This window comes from Grus americana, chromosome 2 (genome assembly GCF_028858705.1).
Source record: "Grus americana isolate bGruAme1 chromosome 2, bGruAme1.mat, whole genome shotgun sequence".
Lineage (NCBI taxonomy): Eukaryota > Metazoa > Chordata > Aves > Gruiformes > Gruidae > Grus > Grus americana.
In genome coordinates, this window is record NC_072853.1 from 54,751,331 (window position 1) to 54,770,664 (window position 19,334).

At 41.3% G+C, this 19,334-nt stretch overlaps 1 protein-coding gene across 32 annotated transcripts in view; it reads right to left on the reverse strand.

The window, feature by feature from the left end:
- Window positions 1-12,613: 12,613 nt before the first annotated feature.
- EPB41L3 (erythrocyte membrane protein band 4.1 like 3) overlaps window positions 12,614-19,334 on the reverse strand; it is a 96,502-nt gene continuing 89,781 nt past the window's right edge. For 23 of the 32 annotated variants that reach the window (XM_054815702.1, XM_054815705.1, XM_054815698.1 and 20 more), the window contains 7 exons: window positions 19,197-19,319; window positions 18,265-18,675; window positions 17,080-17,211; window positions 16,535-16,633; window positions 15,343-15,423; window positions 14,962-15,078; window positions 12,614-13,693 (listed from right to left, as the gene is read on the reverse strand). In XM_054815702.1, coding sequence (XP_054671677.1) covers window positions 14,968-15,078; window positions 15,343-15,423; window positions 16,535-16,633; window positions 17,080-17,211; window positions 18,265-18,675; window positions 19,197-19,319 — 957 coding nt within the window. In that variant the 3' untranslated portion in view covers window positions 12,614-13,693; window positions 14,962-14,967. The remainder of the gene's footprint in view (window positions 13,694-14,961; window positions 15,079-15,342; window positions 15,424-16,534; window positions 16,634-17,079; window positions 17,212-18,264; window positions 18,676-19,196; window positions 19,320-19,334) is intronic. The other 9 variants (XM_054815711.1, XM_054815708.1, XM_054815712.1 and 6 more) reach the window with 2 other exon arrangements.

Here is a 19,334-nt window from a genome sequence, read left to right on the forward strand (position 1 = left end):
CAATATGAATAAGTCAGCAAACGTCATGCCAGATGTACAACTTGTGTTCAATACATTGGCTTAAACCTAGTGGCATGGCTAGGAGGTTCTAGATTGTATATTTGCACTGTTTCCCATGGGAGAAAATATTAACACAATTCAAAGCATAAGCCTTATGAATTACCTTCACATGGTAAAATCAGCTTCACCAATTCAGGCCCTCAAATATCTGTAGTCTTCAGACCATGCCTGGTTTTGTTTTCATTTGAAATCTGTGGTGTAACTATGAGGCTGCTGTGATATTGTAGTTCTAGTGATTTGGTTTGGGTTACTGCCAGATATTGGGTGGAAAAATCCCTTTTAAGGGAATATCGGTCTTCTGAAGTAAAATTCTGAGGCAAGATCATACTTCAAAGAAATACTACACAAACAGTTTCACAAAACATTTAGAGACCTATGGTTTTAAAGGGCAAGAAGGCTTTAACAGTTATAATTGTAGTTCCTGCTAACAGTGGAATGTATACATTCTGTATAAAGTTTACCAAATACCCAAAAGATTGTATCTAGAAATGGGAAGACCTTGCAGAATTCCCTTTGCTGCCCAAACAAAACTTGCCACAGCAGTATTCTTTTCTTCTTTTCTCCTTTGGTTTCGAATCATACTCCAACTGTTTTTCATTAATAACACAAATAAAGTCTCCTGCAGGTTCTGTTCACGAGTTTGGTTCTTACAGCACAAACACAGAGTAAAACTTCAGTTCCAAATGACTTTTCCTGCTTTCAGTACAACCTGGTGTATTTGCTATACATCTGCTGTATGCTGTAACCTTCTTTTATGGTTATATCCTTCAGACCTGTTTGTTTGGGCTGGTTTGAATCCCAGACCTCAGGGTCTACAGACTTTTCCAAACTAAATCTCTTTTTAGAGACAAATATTTCTTTGTGATATAGGCAGATGCCATATTTTCTTCAATATCTATCATAACTCTTTCCCTGTCTGGCACTGTGGAAAGGAATATGCATTCTTTAATACCCACATTACACATTTCCATGTCTTGAGGCAACATCTCCCTGGCGAGATTTCCCCCCCGCATATTTGAAGCTGTGCCTCCCAGCTCCCACTGTTGTGCCTAATTCTTTTGTACTTGCAGTGGGACAAAGACACAGAAAATTATATCAAATCAAAATGACAGGTTTTCCACTCAGCTGATACTGCTTTGTCACAGGACACTTCTGGCTGCCTATGATGAGACCATGGAAAACTTATTGTATGGGCTGTAAAGCAAATATATCCACACTCTAATCTCCTATATTTACCCTTCCCAGTCAAGATAAGTTTCTCTGGCTGAAGCATGGCTTTTTAGAGCTGTGCCCCTAAACTTTACCACCTCTGTTACAAACACCGAATCCACCCTAGCATCTGAACCCACTGAGCTTGTGCAGGACTGTGACATCATTCAAAATGCAAATTTAATCAACTAAGTTCTCCTGTTTTGCTTGCATTTCAGATGAAAATGGTAACTAACCAAGAAAATTGCCATCTAACCTTCACTGCTGAGCTTCCAGCAGTGCTGCACTGTGTTTTATTATTAGCAGCCATTCGAGTGCTGCGGAGCAATGAAGACAAAAAGAGTCACCAAGAGCAAGATCTGGAAAGAGAAATTGCTTCAGAGGCAGTCTTCTGGAAGACCTGAGAGCTGTCAGTTGCCTCTCAAATGTATTTTAGGTCTAGAATAAGGTTTTGGTAAGTTTGATTTGATAACTGATAATTTTATTTAAATTGTGATGTATAACAGTAAAGAGAAAGGAGAAATAAAGGAGATGCTCTTAATGTTCTGGTAGTCCTAGGATCTGCAAAAGCAGGATCTTACTGTTGAAGTCACCTATATGTAAATTTAAGAGAGCTGGCTGTTTCTGTACACCAAATGACAGAGCTTAGTTTAAAAGAAGTTCCCATTAAATACATTGAAGGAAATAGTAAACTTATTCTCCATCAGCCATGAGATTAATAATTTATACCTTAATATTTGCAATTGGATATGTTTAAGTCAGGCTGATGTTAGTTTTCTAATTGGCTCTAGCTGGCAATGATAGTAACACACACTGCATTTATGAACTTCTGCTCATCAGCCATAGCAGCAGGGTATGAATAGCTACGAATGATGGTAGGCATTCGTAGGGAATAGGTGTTGATAAATCGGTATAGATATGTTACGAAAAAAATGTGGAGGGGGTTACATTAGTTAGGTTTTTACTTCTCTTTTGGTAGCTATCATATGCGCTTCTGTTCAGCTCACACAAAGATTAGTGCTCAGTGAAATCCACCAAGGGGACTGGGACCCAATACGTGGGTATTTACAACGTGGAAAGATCCTAGCCCTGCTTGCCATCATGGCAGGCTCTGAACATGCCACAGGTATTGGCTGACAAGTAAGTAGGCATGAGGAAAGTCTCCTTGTCACCTTGCATGCATATGGATGCCCATGAAAGTTTTTGTCATCGAGGTGGTAGGGCTATTGTATTTCCAGGTTGAATCCAGAAGCCTATTAAGGTCAGATCTTCAGGTCTTGTGATTTGTGTCACTGTGTTCCTTTACCAGGCAAATGGCAGTGAAGTTCAGCATGAAGTGTGGCCATGACTCCAGCCCAGAGAGGAAAGACAGAGGTGAAGCTGAAAGCTTTGTTAGAGGAAAGATGGTGGTGGGTGATGAATGCCAAAGGGCCCATAAAGCATACAGTGATAAACACTGAAGAATATTGAGGGGCACGTTAGAAAGCAGAAGCAGAACGAGGAGAGGCAGGTTTCTCCCCACTGCAGTTCTAGATTAAAGTGTAACTGAGCAGGGAAGGCTGGTGAGGAGACTGCTGCAGACCAGATAGGAAAGACACCAACAGATCCAACGCTCTCAAATACCACATTTTCTGAGAACAAAGGCTTGCCCTGTCAGAAGCAAAGCCTGCATGGGGTTATAACTTCTATCCATCAGTATGTTCCCAAGAGAATCAAGAGAGAAATCCTGGTGTCTTTGCTAATTGTTATTCCCCTAGGGGAGAGATAGATGCAGAGGATGAGGCATCTAATTAGAAAGTCTTAGACGTAACTGTTGTCTCAAAAGATCATTCTTTCTCTCTCTGGCAGCAGAACATTGCTGGAGGCAGGAAGAATATGGGGGGGGTTTGATTGTTGGTGCCCACACAGAGCACATGAATCTTGACAAATAATGTTTGCTTTACCAATTGATATACAACAAATCTACTTGCCAGCATAGCTGAGCAGAGGTCTGCTTTGATCAAGCAAAGATTTTAAGATGGACATCATTAGCCAAGGATGCACAGCTGGAATCCAATCACTTTGGAGTCTCAGCAATAGCTGCTTTGCATAATTTCATACAGGTATGGAGATACTACTAGTTTAGTGTAGAAATACATTGAGCTTGCTCACACAAATTTGTAGTTTCATGCCTGTTAATGTAGGGACAAATGCAAATGAGCATACTACTGCATCACGAATCTACGCACCACTTGACATTTGTGCTCATGACTGAGTCGTCAGCAGTAGCTTCACTAAGACAGCAACTGAAGCTGTGCGTGGCATTGGATATAGACATGCTTTCCCCTAATATATCCCTGGTATTTATTAAAAATATCGTCAGAAAATAAGACAGATGTCAGTATCTAAAGACATGATTAGAGATATGATTTAGTACTATGTACAATAAAAACCTGCTTTAGAAGTTAGCAATGAATGGCCTTCTCTGTTCTTATCTCTATTCATTGTGATTTTAAAGCAATAGCCTGTAAAGGTGAAATATGCCTGTTTCAGATGGTGGATTGCTATTTTTACTCTTTTTTGAGACAGCGACACTAGTAATTTATGACTGCAATGAACACTAACAGCACATTAAGCTATTTTTATAGGATACATGCTAACAGAAGATATGTTCTATTGCATATATGAACATATATGTTTAACATCTTTGTCTGCTTAACATCTTTGTCGGTGACACGGACAGTGGGATCAAGTACACCCTCAGCAAGTTTGCTGATGACATCAAGCTGTGTGGTGGGGTTGACACGCTGGAGGGAAGGGATGCCATCCAGAGAGACCTTGACGGGCTTGAGAGGTGAGCCTGCATGAACCACATGAAGTTCAACAAGGCCAAGTGCAAGGTCCTGCACGTGGGTCGGCGCAATCCCAAGCACGACTACAGGCTGGGTGGAGAATGGATTGAAAGCAGCCCCGAGGAGAAGGACTTGGGAGTGTTGGTGGACAAGAGGCTCAGCATGAGCTGGCAACGTGCACTTGCAGCCCAGAAAGCCAACTGTGTCATGGGCTGCATCAAAATAAGCGTGACCAGCAGGTCGAGGGAGGTGATCCTGCCCCTCTACTCCACTTTCATGAGACCCCCACCAGGAGTACTGCATCCAGCTCTGGGAGCCCCAGTACAGGAGAGACATGGATCTGTTGGAGCAAGTCCAGAGGAGGGCCACGAAGCTGATCAGAGGGCTGGAGCACCTCTCCTGTGAAGACAGGCTGAGAGAGTTGGGGTTGTTCAGCCTGGAGAAGAGAAGACTCTGGGGAGACCTTATTGCAGCCTTCCAATACCTAAAGGGGGCCTACAAGAAAGCTGGAGAGGGACTGTTTACAAGGTCATGTAGTGACAGGACAAGGGGTGATGGCCTTAAGCTGAAGGAGGGTCGATTTAGATTAGATGTTAGAAAGAAATTCTTTACTGTGAGGGTGGTGAGGCACTGGAACAGGTTGCCCAGAGAAGTTGTGGATGCCCCTGGCTCCCTGGAAGTGTTCAAGGCCAGGTTGGATGGGGCTTTGGGCAACGTGGTCTAGTGGAGGGTGTCCCTGCTCGTGGCAGGGGGGGTGGAACTAGATGGTCTTTGAGGTCCATTCCAACCCAAACCATTCTATGATTCTGTGATTCTATATTCTATTACTCCTGCAGTACGTTTCAGCTGATTTAGTATTTTACCAAGTCAGTTAGACAAATAGGTTGTGTTCTCTCTACATAAGTCCTCAATTAGCACTGCGTCCTTATTTTGGCTGGGATAGAGTTAATTTTCTTACTAGCAGGTGGTGTAGTGCTGTGTTTTGGATTTAAGATGAGAACAATGTCAATAACACACTGATGTTTTCAGTTGTTGCCAAGCAGTCAAGGACTTTTCAGCTTCTCACGCTGCCCTGCCAATGAGAAGGCGGGGGATGCCCAAGAAGCTGGGCGAGGACACAGCCAGGACAGCTGACCCAGACTGGCCCAAGGGATATTGCATACCATATGACATCATGCTCTGTATATAACTGGGGGAACTGTCCAGGAGACAGCATGGTTCAGACATTAGCTGAGCATTGGTTCTAGGTGGTGAGCAATTGTGCTGTGCATGACTTGTTTTGTATATTCTTTTATAGTTATTATTATCTTCCTTTTCTGTCCTATTAAACTGTCTTAATCTCAACCCATGAGTTTCAACTTTTTCTTTTTGATTGTCTTCCCCCATCCCACTGTGGTGGGGCAGTGAGCAAACAGCTGTGTGATTGTTTTAGCTACCAGCTGGGTTAAACCATGACACACTGTACCCTCATTGTCCTAAAATAAAAAAAAAAAAATAAGTTTCACAAAACCTACTTAGCTATTGATTGTACCACCTTGAAGTACCCAGTACTGCAACACTACTCCCTTATTTTCCTTGCATCTATCTGCAGGTTTTCTTTTTCCCACGATAGTTCTCTTATGAATAACCACAAGATTTTTCTAACCCTCCCACCATCATTTTTGCCTTAAAGAAGCACAACATTAATGCTATAGATACAGCACAAAATTTGACATTATAGCAAAGTCTATTTACTGAGACTGAGTCATAAGAAGCAGCTTTATTGATCCTGAACTATTACCACCTACCATATCTTTCAGTCACATCATCTTCCCCAGGCTCACAAATAAATCCCATCATACATAATGAAGAGAACACTTTTTATTTCATCTCCGAATTTATCTCATCTATATCTTTCCTATTTTCTCCATCCTTGGAGGAAGGGCCAACCATCAGCCTCAGGTGAAGTTAACCCTCCTTTAGTAAGTACCTCAGGTGAGGGAGGACATCTGATCAGCCCCCAAGCAGTCACAGGAACTGATTTTTCCCGCCATAATGTGTGAACAATGCTGCTGCTGTGGGAGGAATTATGTTAATGTAGCTGGTAGGGTATTTGTGTGGGTTTTTTCCCCATCACCAACATTTTTTTTTTTTTTTTGCCAAATTAGGTTTCCTATAACAAAAAAACCTTGTTCCAAATCAGTAGAGCAATGGGGTTTGGCCTGCCACGGCACCAGGTGGCTTTTCTGATACTGCGGGGTTAGCTGTCAATAGGAGATTAACCCACTGCACTGGAGAAACTGGAATCAGCTCTCCACGACGTACTTATATTTCTGGCCAGACAAGGGCATATAATGATAAAATTTGGGTAGGGAGCCAACTTGTGCTACTGTTGTCCCAACAGCCATTAGCTGTAATTGCTGGAGTGATTGATGTACTCGACAACACAGATGGAAAATGCAGGGTGTCAGCCAAGGTTGCCATCATCCACAAAGCTATGGTAGAACTTTTGCTCTGCCTGTCTCCCTTCTGCTGTCTTTTGCTCCTCCTACAACCACTCAGACTTTTGTGTGAGTGCAGCATTAAATGCATGGAAGGAAAGCTTAGTGGCATGACTGAATAAATAAAGCTGATGCATCGTTTCAGTACAAATACACCAACCCATATAATCAGGGAGTGTTTAGTCAGTAGAAGAGTGTTGTTTAACATTGTTAGAGAAAAGAATGTCTATTCTACTGACAGAAAACTATCTACAGGATTTCCATCCTGAATGGAAAGTGACAGGTCAGAAAGAGGAGCAGAGAAACTAGGGCTGGGGTGTGGAAGGGCTGAAAGCAGATGACAACCCATCAAAGCTAATGGACCAGAAAACATGAAAGGGCCAAGTGGCAATGTGAGAGAGAATGGGCTGATGCTGAAAGAGATCAGATGATGGCTGAAGAGGGAGAAAGTGGCTATAAAAAAAAATAATCAAAGAGAGTACTGATTGATAAAAACAGTCATGGGAAAGACACCAGTGATGAGAAAAATGAACCAAGGCTGAAGTTTGAAGAGAGATACGAAAGCAAAGAAATATGCATTTAAGGGTTAGATGTATAATCGTTGTAGGAGTTGAAGTTGTTAAAGATGAGTAAGAAAGATGCAGGACAGAAAAAATTAGCAAGACTTTAAAGACGGTTGATAGGTGGGATAAGATGGAACAGCAGAATGAACCGAAAGAGAAGCAGCAGAAGCAGTCTGCTCAAAAGCCCAGAGAAAAGTTGGAAAGGAAAGAAGATGCAGAAGAGAGGAGCCTGACAGATGAAACACAAATAGGTTAAGGTGGAGGATAGGAAAGAAAGCAAAAAGGGACAAAGAGAATTTAAAATAACCGTGAAGTGGTGGGATAAGCCACTATTGCAGGCTGTCTTCTCAGAGTTTGCAGAAGCTTCCTTGTCACAGGACCACCTCATGGAGATAATCAAGACAGACCTTTATTTCTGTGATCGCAGGCCACATGTTGCAGTGATTTCATGTTACATATTCACTGTTATAGATCAACATGACAAAAAGTATTTATACTGACATATTGCATCCAATTGCAGGAAAAAAATCTTGTGACATGTCAATCCCAGATGGCAGTTTGATTGGAAAAACAAAAGAAAAAAAATCCATTGTTTAATGCATATTCAGGGATGATATCACAGGAATACTGTTAGAACAAATAATGTTCTGTGGGAACATGTATGTGTGTGTCTTTATCTATCTATCTAGTAGCCTGGGATTTAGGAGCTCTAAGGATGAGTGGTGAAACTGTCAACACTTCCGTGACAATATAACAAGATTCCCATTTGTCTAAATTGTATATGGATTGAAGATTAGACTAAAGGAATATAAATGTCTTTAGAAGCTTTCATATGCCAAATTCATCAACTGAGTTTGGCCAGAAAACCAATACGTCCAAGAAACAACCTCATAAATCCTTCGAGGAAGGGTATCTGTGCTAGTAGCACTTTTGATTTAAGGAAAGACCGAACATCATATTAGCTGGACTCTCCCTACTTGAAGAGGCTTTGAAGGTTTCTTGATTTGCTTTTGTACTTTCAGATATATTGCTTTCATTTTTTTCTTTCCTCTGTTGTACAATTTATGATACGACTTTCCCTGAGACCTTTAATGTGTTTTGTCTAATATTGTATCTTTAACTATAGTCACCCAGGATTATCCGCCAGAGAACACATGCCCAGTACTTAGAAGAGACATGTGCACCCTAAGGCAGGACTGGTGTGGAAACACGCCGCTCTGGGTTGCAATTCAGGCAGCTCCAAAGCTCCACATGTTCCGGGATCTGCGTTTTGCGGTTCAGATTAGTTGACATCATCGCACGAGCTTTGGTTGTGTGCAGGAGTTAAGAGCCACCTTACCACAGAAGCAGACAGGACAGATATACTTCTAGAAAATTAAAAAGAAATTCCTAGTAAACTCTGGACAAAAAAGAAACAAGAATAAAAGCTTCTTATTTAAGTTCTGTACTGGAGAAAACAGAGCTGATAGACTGTACAGATAAAATTCAAATGTGTTTAAAAATGAAAATTTCTAGTGTCAGTAGTGTTTGTTTTTCTTTTTCCCTCTATGTCACTATAGTCATTCTCAAAGACAGGCCATTAATCCTACTTACAGTGAGTGACGGTCACTTCAGCTGCAAGAATGAGGTCATTGATTTATGGAGGTTATAGCTCCATTTGGGAGCTTGAGATGACGGAAGCGACTTGACTGAGATTTTTGAAATTTGGCTGCTAGGAGTCTTTACAGCAGCCATTAGTTCTAGCTGAGAAGCAGGACTGCTGTTGAATGGGAGACAGAAAAAAAGAGTGGAGGGAATCAAATGTCATAAACCAGAGTAATTTAGGGTGTGAACAAGGGCTACCAGTATTTCCAAGGTAATAGAATAATCTGATTTCAGTTAATGAATACAGTAATTTGTGGAAAACATTTTTATATAAAAACTAACAGCAATATGCCTCATTGTTTATTTAAACCTAAATCCCTATTTGAGACAGAACTAAAAGATGCATAACTAGTAACAGTCTACTTGAGTGCATGACCAAGTTTTTATTAGGAAAGCTGGCATTCTGTGTTGCTCCAAGGGAACCCCGACCAACCCCTTCCATGATGTGGCGTAACACTAATGACAAAAGATACAGCAAACCATCATTTGCAGCGTAAGATCGATAGCACCTTTGGAATCTACAGATTTAAGAAAAGTGCTTCATTTCCTCTCTCTTTAAAAAAGCGTGGAGTGTTTCTCATATTCATCCATAGTACCTCAAACCACCACTATACCTTGGGATCTATACAGGACTTCAGGAGATGCAGTTCAGCTCCCGTTGCCGTTGCTTCATGTTCACCCTGCCAGGGATACCGTTTAAGAGGACTTTGGTCTTAACATCACTTGATGGAGAGTTTGTTTGGTGTCATTTCATTAGCACACAGCCATGGAAAACATCAGCCCTGGAAGCCTGTAACTAGAGATAGCGGGCTTCAGGAGCAAACGAAATTGCAAAGGCATCTCGAGAGATTGGATCAGTAGATTCAACTGAAGGAGGTTCAGTACCAACGGAAAATACTTGAAAATAAGTATCTGCTGCTTTATGTAATGGAGGGGAAGGGAAAGAAGAGAATCTAGCAATTGTCATCTGCTCTCGTTACCCAAGTGTTACTCTTTACGTACGTCAGGAGAAAGTGGATCTAAGACTCGGGAATGGGAAATTGCCCAATTAAGGATTTTCCTTAAAGTTAACAGTATACAAGAGCCGAGTTCAATTTTCAAGACAGTGAGCTGTAGTTTGAGACATATGTACCTTGAAGAACACCACTTTTCTTCTTAATGCTTTGAAATAGCTAAAGTCAAATGATAATTGGGTTTCCTTTGTTTGAACTTTGTTCATTTGAGATAGTTTTTGTGTAGTGTCTCTAACTGTATGGTAACTAACAATATAAAAATGATGCCAGCCATTTTGATCAAACGTGGTTGACCGAACAGGATCTTCTTTGGGCGATACGGTTTAGAGTATATAGTATGTGCTGCTGGTGTGTTCAACAAACATTAAAAAATAAATCATGCAATGAATCTCAGCATTGCCTCAGGCACATCACAAACTTCTAATAGGCAGACTAGGAAAAATGATTAAAAATTAAGGTTAAATTCCTAGCTCTGCAGAACCCGGACCATTATTGCTCCTGTATAAAAAAGGGCAACACATTTCTTTACCTCACCCTTATTCCTTGTGAAGAGGGAAGATGTAAAGGTGAAGCTTGTAAATGGGCCTTGTGATCTTAACTGACAGAACTATTTCGGGTTAAGGCAAGAAATCTGCACCAAGATTTGCCAGGGTATTTGCCAAACTGAAGCCTGGACTCAATGTCCAATTTATTTGCCAAGAACTATTTATAAGGAACTGTAATTTCAGCAGATACAAACTGTTGTACGGGTGAGCCACATCATCGCACCAGCTGCCTAAATCTGCTCTGGGAAGAAAGAAGACTAAACTGTTAAACCCTCACTTTGACCTAATATCTGGATTTAGAAGCCCATTCAAAATTTTTTTTTAAATGCTTGAGCACAGAACACCGTTACTTGCCATTTGTGATGAAACGGCCTTAAAATAATTCAGAGGGATAAGTGTTAACTGATTGCAAATAGCCTTAAAAATGCCAAGGCAATGTGTTCATTCTTTCTGTACCTGTAATGGTCACAACTGCTGCGATCGCTTGCTACGCCCGCTCTTGCCTGGTGTGCAAAGCCCTGCCTGGCCACCCTGGTCCCTTCCCTCAGTGGTGCAGAGCAGCCAGTTCTCACGGGGTGGTGACTCCAGATGTAACAAGTGAGGCTGTCTCCTGTACTGGTGTCTGTGTTGGTAATGGTGCCTTCAAGTAACGTGCTATTTGATGGTTTGTTTTATAGGCTGTTTTACATTGAGAAGCCGGACAAAGACCAACAATAAATGAGCAGAGACAGAGACAAAAGATGGTTGGTAGAAACAGGCAGGTGTTCTTTATTTCATGTGGCACAGCATTAGGCAGACAACCCAAGAAACAGTTTCTAACAAAAACCACAACTATCGCTCCCAGGAACCATCCCCCAAACAAGGGTCTACTGCCAACAGTGGCACTGAGATGTCCTTGCCTGTCCACTCTCATCTCCTCATAGTCTGCATATGCTTAGGCTGTATCTTAGCTGTGAGCGTCCTTTCCAAGGAGACTAACTTCTCAAGATACAATATCTTTAGACAGCGTACATACTGCGCGGTATCACCAAAGTACAATCTCCTCAAGCCATGCTAAAATATAACGCTAACTCTGGAGAGTAGGCTGTGCAATCGCCTCGCGTCTCTCTGAGGTAATACAAATGCCGTTTCTTAGCTGACAACATAAGGGGCACCTGAGGGAAGATCAATATGGCTTCAGAGTCTATTTTCAAACTCCTGATGCAGTAGCGAGAACCTGGTATGTCATCTGCTGAGACACAGGGCGAGTACCTCCTCCACCCCCGGCTGCCGCCGGGCGCTGGCAGCACCAGAAAGCTGAGCCTACCGTCACCGAGAGGGCTGGGAACATAGATGCTCTTCTGAAGGACTAGGAGGAGGAGAGGTCAATCAAAGATGACAACAGACCGTAATCTTTGCGTTGGTCATTAGGCGAGAGGTAAGCAATGATGGCGGCAGGGGGAGCTGTTACATAGTTAGCACTCTGGATTAAAGGCATGAAGAATGGCTGGTGGAAGGAAGAGGTTTTAGAGGCTAAGGGCAAAGCTTTAAAAGCCTTGGGATATTACTTTTAATTATTATCTACAGGTTATTCTCTCTATATATACTATTTTTCTTTCTAAATTAAGAAAATAAACATTTATTAACAAGTCACTGGGTCAAATCCTGCTCTCCACTGAAGCCAAATCCATTGACTTCAATGTGAGGGGGCCCCGTGTAAACAACGATGGGCAAATTTGGCCCTTTATGTCCTGAAAAGTCTGCTTGTAGCCATTTCTTTCAATCCTGCAAGGAAATTTAGATTTAAGGGTGAATTAACTGTTACAAATTTCTCTTGAACTACCAGGGGAGCGTCAACGAGATGCGGCAAAGGAGGAAAAGGAACAGATAAGTAAAAGTACTGCATTAAAGAGAGAATTTTATCCATGTTTCAGAGCGAAAGTACAAAAAGAGAGTGGATCTGGATCAAGCGCTACTGGCCTTTACTTTCGAAGCAACCACAAAACCCTTCATTTAGCCTCGGTGAAACAGCACACAACTAGAGAAAAGCGAGGAACCAAACACTCCTTTTCCTTTGCAAACGTCGTTTGCCCAAAGGCAGGCACTGCCATCCCTGCGGATGCTCCACTAACTCCAACTGTCTGCACAGCGCAGTGCCAGCCGCTGAAGACAAAACGTGTCTACTGTGCAGACGAGGAAAACCTGTGGTGTCCTACAAACGTTAACTTAACGTTTTGCATATTAAAAAAAAACACTAGGTGCTTTTAGACACAGAACAATACGATTTTGGATGCATTTACCACTTTTATTTCACTATGCAGAAACATACATTCACCATGTGTTGTGATGCAGCTGACAGTGTAATGGACGCTATCCCTTCGTGGGTATTATAGCTGGACACTAACGAGTTTTCAGTGGACGTTCTGTACAGGTTAAGGCTTGACTCTGAACTAGATAGTAAATGCTGACCAGATTCTCAAATAGAACTTTTTTTTTTTTTTTCCTTTTTTTTCCTCTGAGAACAAAAGGGAAATCAATAGAAAACCATCACAGTTATTTCAGATTAATAATTTTCTAATGCTGCAAACTAAGTAAAATACAGATTTTTTTCCTCCAAAATAACTACATATAATTTACAAGGTTAGGATCTGTGAAGGGTGACTGGAAGCTGACTCTGAACAATGTTGACAAAAATCGTTAAAGTTAATATACTAAAACCATTACTACCTCATAAGGTATTCAGTCAGGTATACAAAGCACACTTTGTAAGCATTTAAATATTTTGATAAGAGTAAAGTTTTGTCATCGTTTATCGGGCAGTAATAAAACCAGATGAAACAAATATAAGATTCAAGTTGTTTACTGAATAAACTGTGTTATTGGCACATCTATTGTGTGGTAAAACATTAAACACAGTACCTATACAGCTTCTAGCATTTTGGGGGTAATCTTCATTTACAATATCCGTAAACAAAAGGCTTGCCACCTAACAAATTTTAATTTGTTTAGACTTTCATAAACTGTGAAAGGCATGAACTGTTTATGTGTTACATGAGATCACTGTTTATATTGTTTATGAACGTGCAGGTATAGCTGAAAACTTAAGACATTTTAAGAAAATTAAAAATGCTGCTTTTCTGTAATTGTATCGTTGCTTCATGCAATATTGTTTAACTGCTGCTGATTCAGATTGCTTTCTATGGGAAGGTGTCTCTGCCAGTTTCTTTATTAACGGTCAAGATCAATTCTTCTGTACTGAAATTTTCCATAGACAGATACAAGTCAGTCAGGTTGGAACTGAGACTCCGTATAGGCTCTCGTATTCCTACTGGTGTGCATGTCTGGATTCATATGGAATCTAGGTTATTCCTGCAGGAAAGAGAACCGAGTTAATTATTTGAAGCAACTGCTCTTTTGCAAAAGAGATTTTGTCAATTTGTTCCTGTAACAGAAGCTATTTGAAAACTGCATCATCCCAGCATAAGCAACTTGGCCCAAATCCAAAGTCCACTGACGCCAATGGAAGGAATTAGTGACATCAATAGACCTTTAAGCAAGCCACATTGCGTTGTCTCTGAAACAATTAGCAGAATACCACAAGAATCACAGCTACTCACTCCTCAGTGACTGGTTCCATCTTCCAAATAAATAACAGATTCTGAAATTCAGGTTTTTTTAGGGTCTGTATATCCAAAACCAGGAGAGCAAAACAGCTTCAAAAGGTGCTGTGCATCACACTCTGTTACTTACACAAAGTGCTAGGGAATACATATTGTTTTAAGAATAAAATGCTGCTATCGATTGAAACAAATCAGACAAGCAGCTTCTTTTTCCCCTTCTGCATACAGCATTCAAAGCAATTTGTGCAACGGTGCTGGCATTAATGGCTTTTGCATAGCAGGTTAGTATGCATGACATGTTTTTGCACACGGAATAAATATAGTAATATTAAGATGTTTGTTTGGCCAGCCACAATTGGAGAGCATGCCTTTACTGAAAAAGAAGCTTGACACAAGAAAAGCTGCATTATCATCTCATCCTGATAAACAATGCTGCTTTAAAACATGAAATGTTCTTTCAAATACAAGAAAGCCAAGACATCCAAATACCAACACACTAATTCACTGGGTTTAAAAGAAAAATCAAAAGTAAATTGGACCGTATCTCTCTGCAAGTTAGGACTTAAAGCTTAACTTGTAACGTATCTGCACGGGACACTTAAAAAGCAGCTGTAGGTTTTTCCCTTGGCATTTTTAAACAAAATGCATACCTTTAAGAACAAATTATTTTTGTTCTTAAATGATATAAAAGCAGACAACAGATTTTTTTTTTTTTTTTTTTTACTTCAGAATTAGAAAATTAGACTGTATCAAAGCATGGACAATGAGGACTTTCCAGAGAGCCAACAAAAGCAAATGAGCAGTTTCTCTTTCTCCAGCTGGCACCATTAAATGAAGAGAGATGTTTAGAGCTGAATGTGGTGACATTCAAATACCAGAACTGATAACCAACACAAAGGCAACTTTGCAAATGCCAGTGAGAGAAAGCAAAGAGTTAGAGGTGAATTATGGTAGGAAAACAACCTTTGCAACATGCCAGCCCAGTAAATGCCTAGGAAAATCATCTAGTCCTCTTACCTGGGGTCAATCCTCTCCATCTTCTGGTGTGATTTCTGTCTCTTTATGTACCACTACTTTGGTCACTGACATGTCAGGGTGCTGCTCTTTGGCTTCTTTAATTGCCTGAGCCAGCGCCTATCCCAAGGAAACCACAGAAGGGCAAAAACAAAAAGGAGGTGGAACATGCATGATCAGTAGCAAGGTGGAGAGATTCATGAGATATTACACATTTTACAAATGAGGAAAATGATTAAAATATGAAATATACCATCACTGATTTAACTACTAATCCAGTTTAATTTAAGGCATGCCAGTATGAATAGAATCTTTTAAAGCAATGTTTAGAAACGTTCTCTTTGGCAGTCTTCAGGGTAGCCTTTAGCAGTTCATAGATTTTACCTGATCATGATCAATATCTGCATCTCCTGTGATGACTATTCGTTTTTCAATTCTTGTCTCTGAGATGCCTCCTTTCACAGTCTAGATGGGAGGGACAAATGCATGTCAGTAACTTACTTCAAAGAGTGCCGCTACTCATCCAGAGAATGATCAGTGCAAGAATCCAGACGGGACTGGACTGAACTATCTCAAAGAGCACACGCAGCGGGGACAACCCTGAACTGCGACCAGAGCAGCTCTGAAGTTCGCCTGCTCCGAATGGAGTAGATGACCTACAGAGATCCTTCCTACAGAGTTAATTTTATGATTCTAGTCAATCTGCACACGTGTCAGGAGAGATATCTGCATGTCAAAAATGGCAGGTATTTATGGTGAATTCATTCCATGAAGAAAAGAGTGGCCATAAAGACACTTCATATTAAGACCTAGTTAAGTCTGACTGCAGGCTTCAGAAGGACATATAGGGTGGTACAGCCTTTGTATAGCTCATCTACTGAAGGGTGAATTTCACTGCAGAAAGATGAAATCCTGTCCTCAGTCAATATTGGTAGGAGAGCTGTTGTGGCCCTAAGAGGGTTTCTCTTTAGGGAGGAACTGTTATTTAGATGCTATCTTGGAACACTGAAGACCCAACATCATTTGTCTGTGCAACCATGAGCTTTTGGTCTGGCTGTGGGCAAGTTCCTTAGCGCACCACCAAGCAAAGCAACTCTGGCGTCCGAGACTGAATGTCCTGTTATGACTACATGACGCAGATTTACTATGTGCTTTCAATGCCGTGCAGGGATAACAGCTCAGGACTCAAAGGCAGTACAGTCATCAACGGAGCCTTACGCTCAGGCAAATTATTCCTTCCTGGCTACCATACGATGCCAACGTGGCTACACTGCTTCCAGTTCCAGACAGTATTTGCAGTTAACTCAAGTGTCTCTGCACAGCAAGATTTTGTGCTTGCATAGACATACCCTAAGGGTTTATGACTCTCAAGACTCTTGTCAAGTCCTTGGATGATGCATTAGTGAAGGCCATATAGCCAAAGACAGATGAATGAAGACAGGTACCCAAAACAGACAGGATTTTGTCCAAAGAGTATAAGCATGTGTCCACATTTTAAAATAAATGATAGAATTGAAGTTAAGAAAACATACACCCTTCTGGAAAAAAAAAAATTCCCTGTTTTCTGAGGACTCACTTTGGTGATATGTGTAGTGGTTGTAGTGCTGGTGGTTTCAGATGTGATAGTTTGTGCACTCATCAATACACCTGGCTCTGAGTCAGCACTGCAATCCACCTAGGGAACCAGAAGAGAAAAACCAGTCATCGAAAACATGCTCCTCAGCACAGGGAGGCAAGAACTGGACTGGCTGAACTTCCCTATTTCTACAGTTCTTCATAAAGTGAGTATCTAGTGGAAGGGAAATAACTGCTGTGAGGGCAATCAGTATTTGTCAGTATTTCTCTCTGCATCTGGAGACTCCATTCACTTCTGGAAGGACAGATGAGAAGCTGGGGCTCTGAAATCTGTAGTTTCATCAATGTTCTCGAAAGGCCCTCCACCAGGACGTGAGAGTCACCCTCAGGTAAGCTATTCTTCTGTACATCCTCCTCATGCTAATATTTAATACTTGAACAACTTAGAAGAGTTTACACTAAGGCACACACTTAAAGATGGGTGAAGAAACATGGGTTCCTTAAGGGCATGTTAAATTAGACCCTGGCTTTTGCAGAATTTCTTACCTGAGAAGACTCATAGGTAATGGTTTTTGTTTCTGTATGGACTACTGGCACTTCCTTTGTTGAAATTTCAAGGTTTTCCCCACCAGCAGAAACGCTACTGAAACTGATAGTCTCAGTCTTCACAACTGGTGACTGTGTGAACAAAAAAAAGGAATTGGAACATTTAGCAAAGCTTATGGATTTCTCAGAACTTTTTTTTTTTGTTTGTTTTGCTTGGGAAAAGGAGAGGGAACAACTAAAAAGTGCTCTTAGAAAAAAAAGAAAATTCTCTTCATTACAGTGGCACATACACGTATATAATGCTGGCAACATTTAGCACTATCCTGGATTTTATGAAAACAAACTTCAGAAAAGATCTAAACTCTACAAGAGGCAATGGGCACAACCTGAAATACACGAGGTTCCCTCTGAACATCAGGAAACACTTTTTGACTGTGAGGGTGACTGAGCACTGGCACAGGATGCCCAGGGAGGTTGTGGAGTCTCCAACCTTAGAGATGTTCAAATGCTTTCTGGACACGGTGCTGGGCAACTGGCTCTGGGTGGCCCTGCTTGAGCAGGGAGGACTGGAGGAGATGACCTCGAGATGTCTCTTCTAACCTCAACTATTCTGGGATTCTACGTTTTCTTAAAATGACAAGAGAACAAATCCTGTTCAGGCTTAGTCTTCCATTCAGCTCTCAGAAAAAAAGAGCAAGAACAAGTTTTTTTAACCCCTCTGCAAACCAGTTCTTGAAATTCTGCTAATGGGGCTAAGATAAGGAACCTGGGTTGGTTAAGACACAGTACACTTATTTACAATTGTACCAAGCATGGAAAAAACAGTATATTTTCTGTCTTTGAGGACATGTGAACTTTGCCAATCTTGATGGACTTTCCCAAAGAGAATGCCAGTTGAATTCTTCTTATCCGTTACATGAAATACCATCAAATTAGGTATTTCTCTATAGCATGAAAAGCGCTTTTAGGTAAAACATGCATGGCATTTTGCCAATGATGGAAACCAGCAACAAGCCTTGCAGCTGCCACGCAAGGAGGAAATAAGAGGAGAAACAAACTGCCCGCTGTAAAGATGCAACCATACAAACTTGGTACGCTTTACTTCCCATGACAGGAATTAACTTAGCCCACTATTGCCTACATTCACAATTGAGCACAGACGCGGCCGATTTAGTAACGAGTTACCTCAAAAGGAGGTTTTCTTTCCAAAGATTCTGAAAGGTGGGCTGTCGTACTGTGCTCCTCCGCTTGCTCACACGAAGCAGCAGCAGCAGCAGCAGCAGCAGCAGCGACTCCTTCCTGCTTGGCGAGGGCTTTCCCAGCCTCTTCCCTTTTTTCCTCCTTCGCCCCCTCAGTCCCGGCAGAACCCTCCTTCCCTTTCACGCCAGCAGCCACCGCTGACGCTGCCTCAGCCTGGGCATCCAGCACAAGTCCGGCCACTTTAGCAGGCTCCCCGCTCGCATGCACATCCATGCCGTGTCTCTCCTCGATAACCACAGTCTCCTGTACAACCTTCTTCACCGTATCCTGATGTGGCTGAACTGCTTGCTTCATTTCACTGGAAGTTATCTCCTGAGTTGTCGTCGTGTCTATTCTCTGCGAGGAAGGAGAAAGAAAACCAAAAAAAACCCCTCAGCGTCAGAAGCAGACAACGCTACTTGCAACAGCTCCTCAGATTAATGTACTGCGAACATAAATAAAAAAATGGGTATTACATTTTGCCAATTTATTTCTCTCACGTTGCATGGATTTTCATTCTCAGGACGTTATCAGAATAGTAGAAATGAAAAACAAAGCAAGAATCACAATTTTTAAAAGCGAAGAGAAAGGTCAGTGTTTTTCTCGTCAGTATTTTTGCGTGAGTATTATAAAGGCAAAATACAGCACCCTGCAAAATGACCAAAATAAAGTGAAATGAGAGAAAACTTGTGTTTTGTAGGTTTTTTTTTTCTTTGCAGTGAAGTTTCTATTGTTGTCTATTGTAACAAAGGAAAAGGCACACCAATACATGCGTTAGTTATACAGATTCCGAGTTATGCATAAGAACAGGAAACAAAAGAAAAGCAAAAGTAATTGGCGTGCGGTTATAACGTTGATGGAGGGAATCAAACGGCCACCTGAGCCCAGCTATGTGAAGTAGAGGTAACCCCTCCTATGAACTCAGTCGGTTTTCTGGCGGACTCTATTAAACTGAAGATATCTGAACCATCCAAGATTTTTTCACTGGTGGACTGTTTAGTCTAAACAGACAAAGA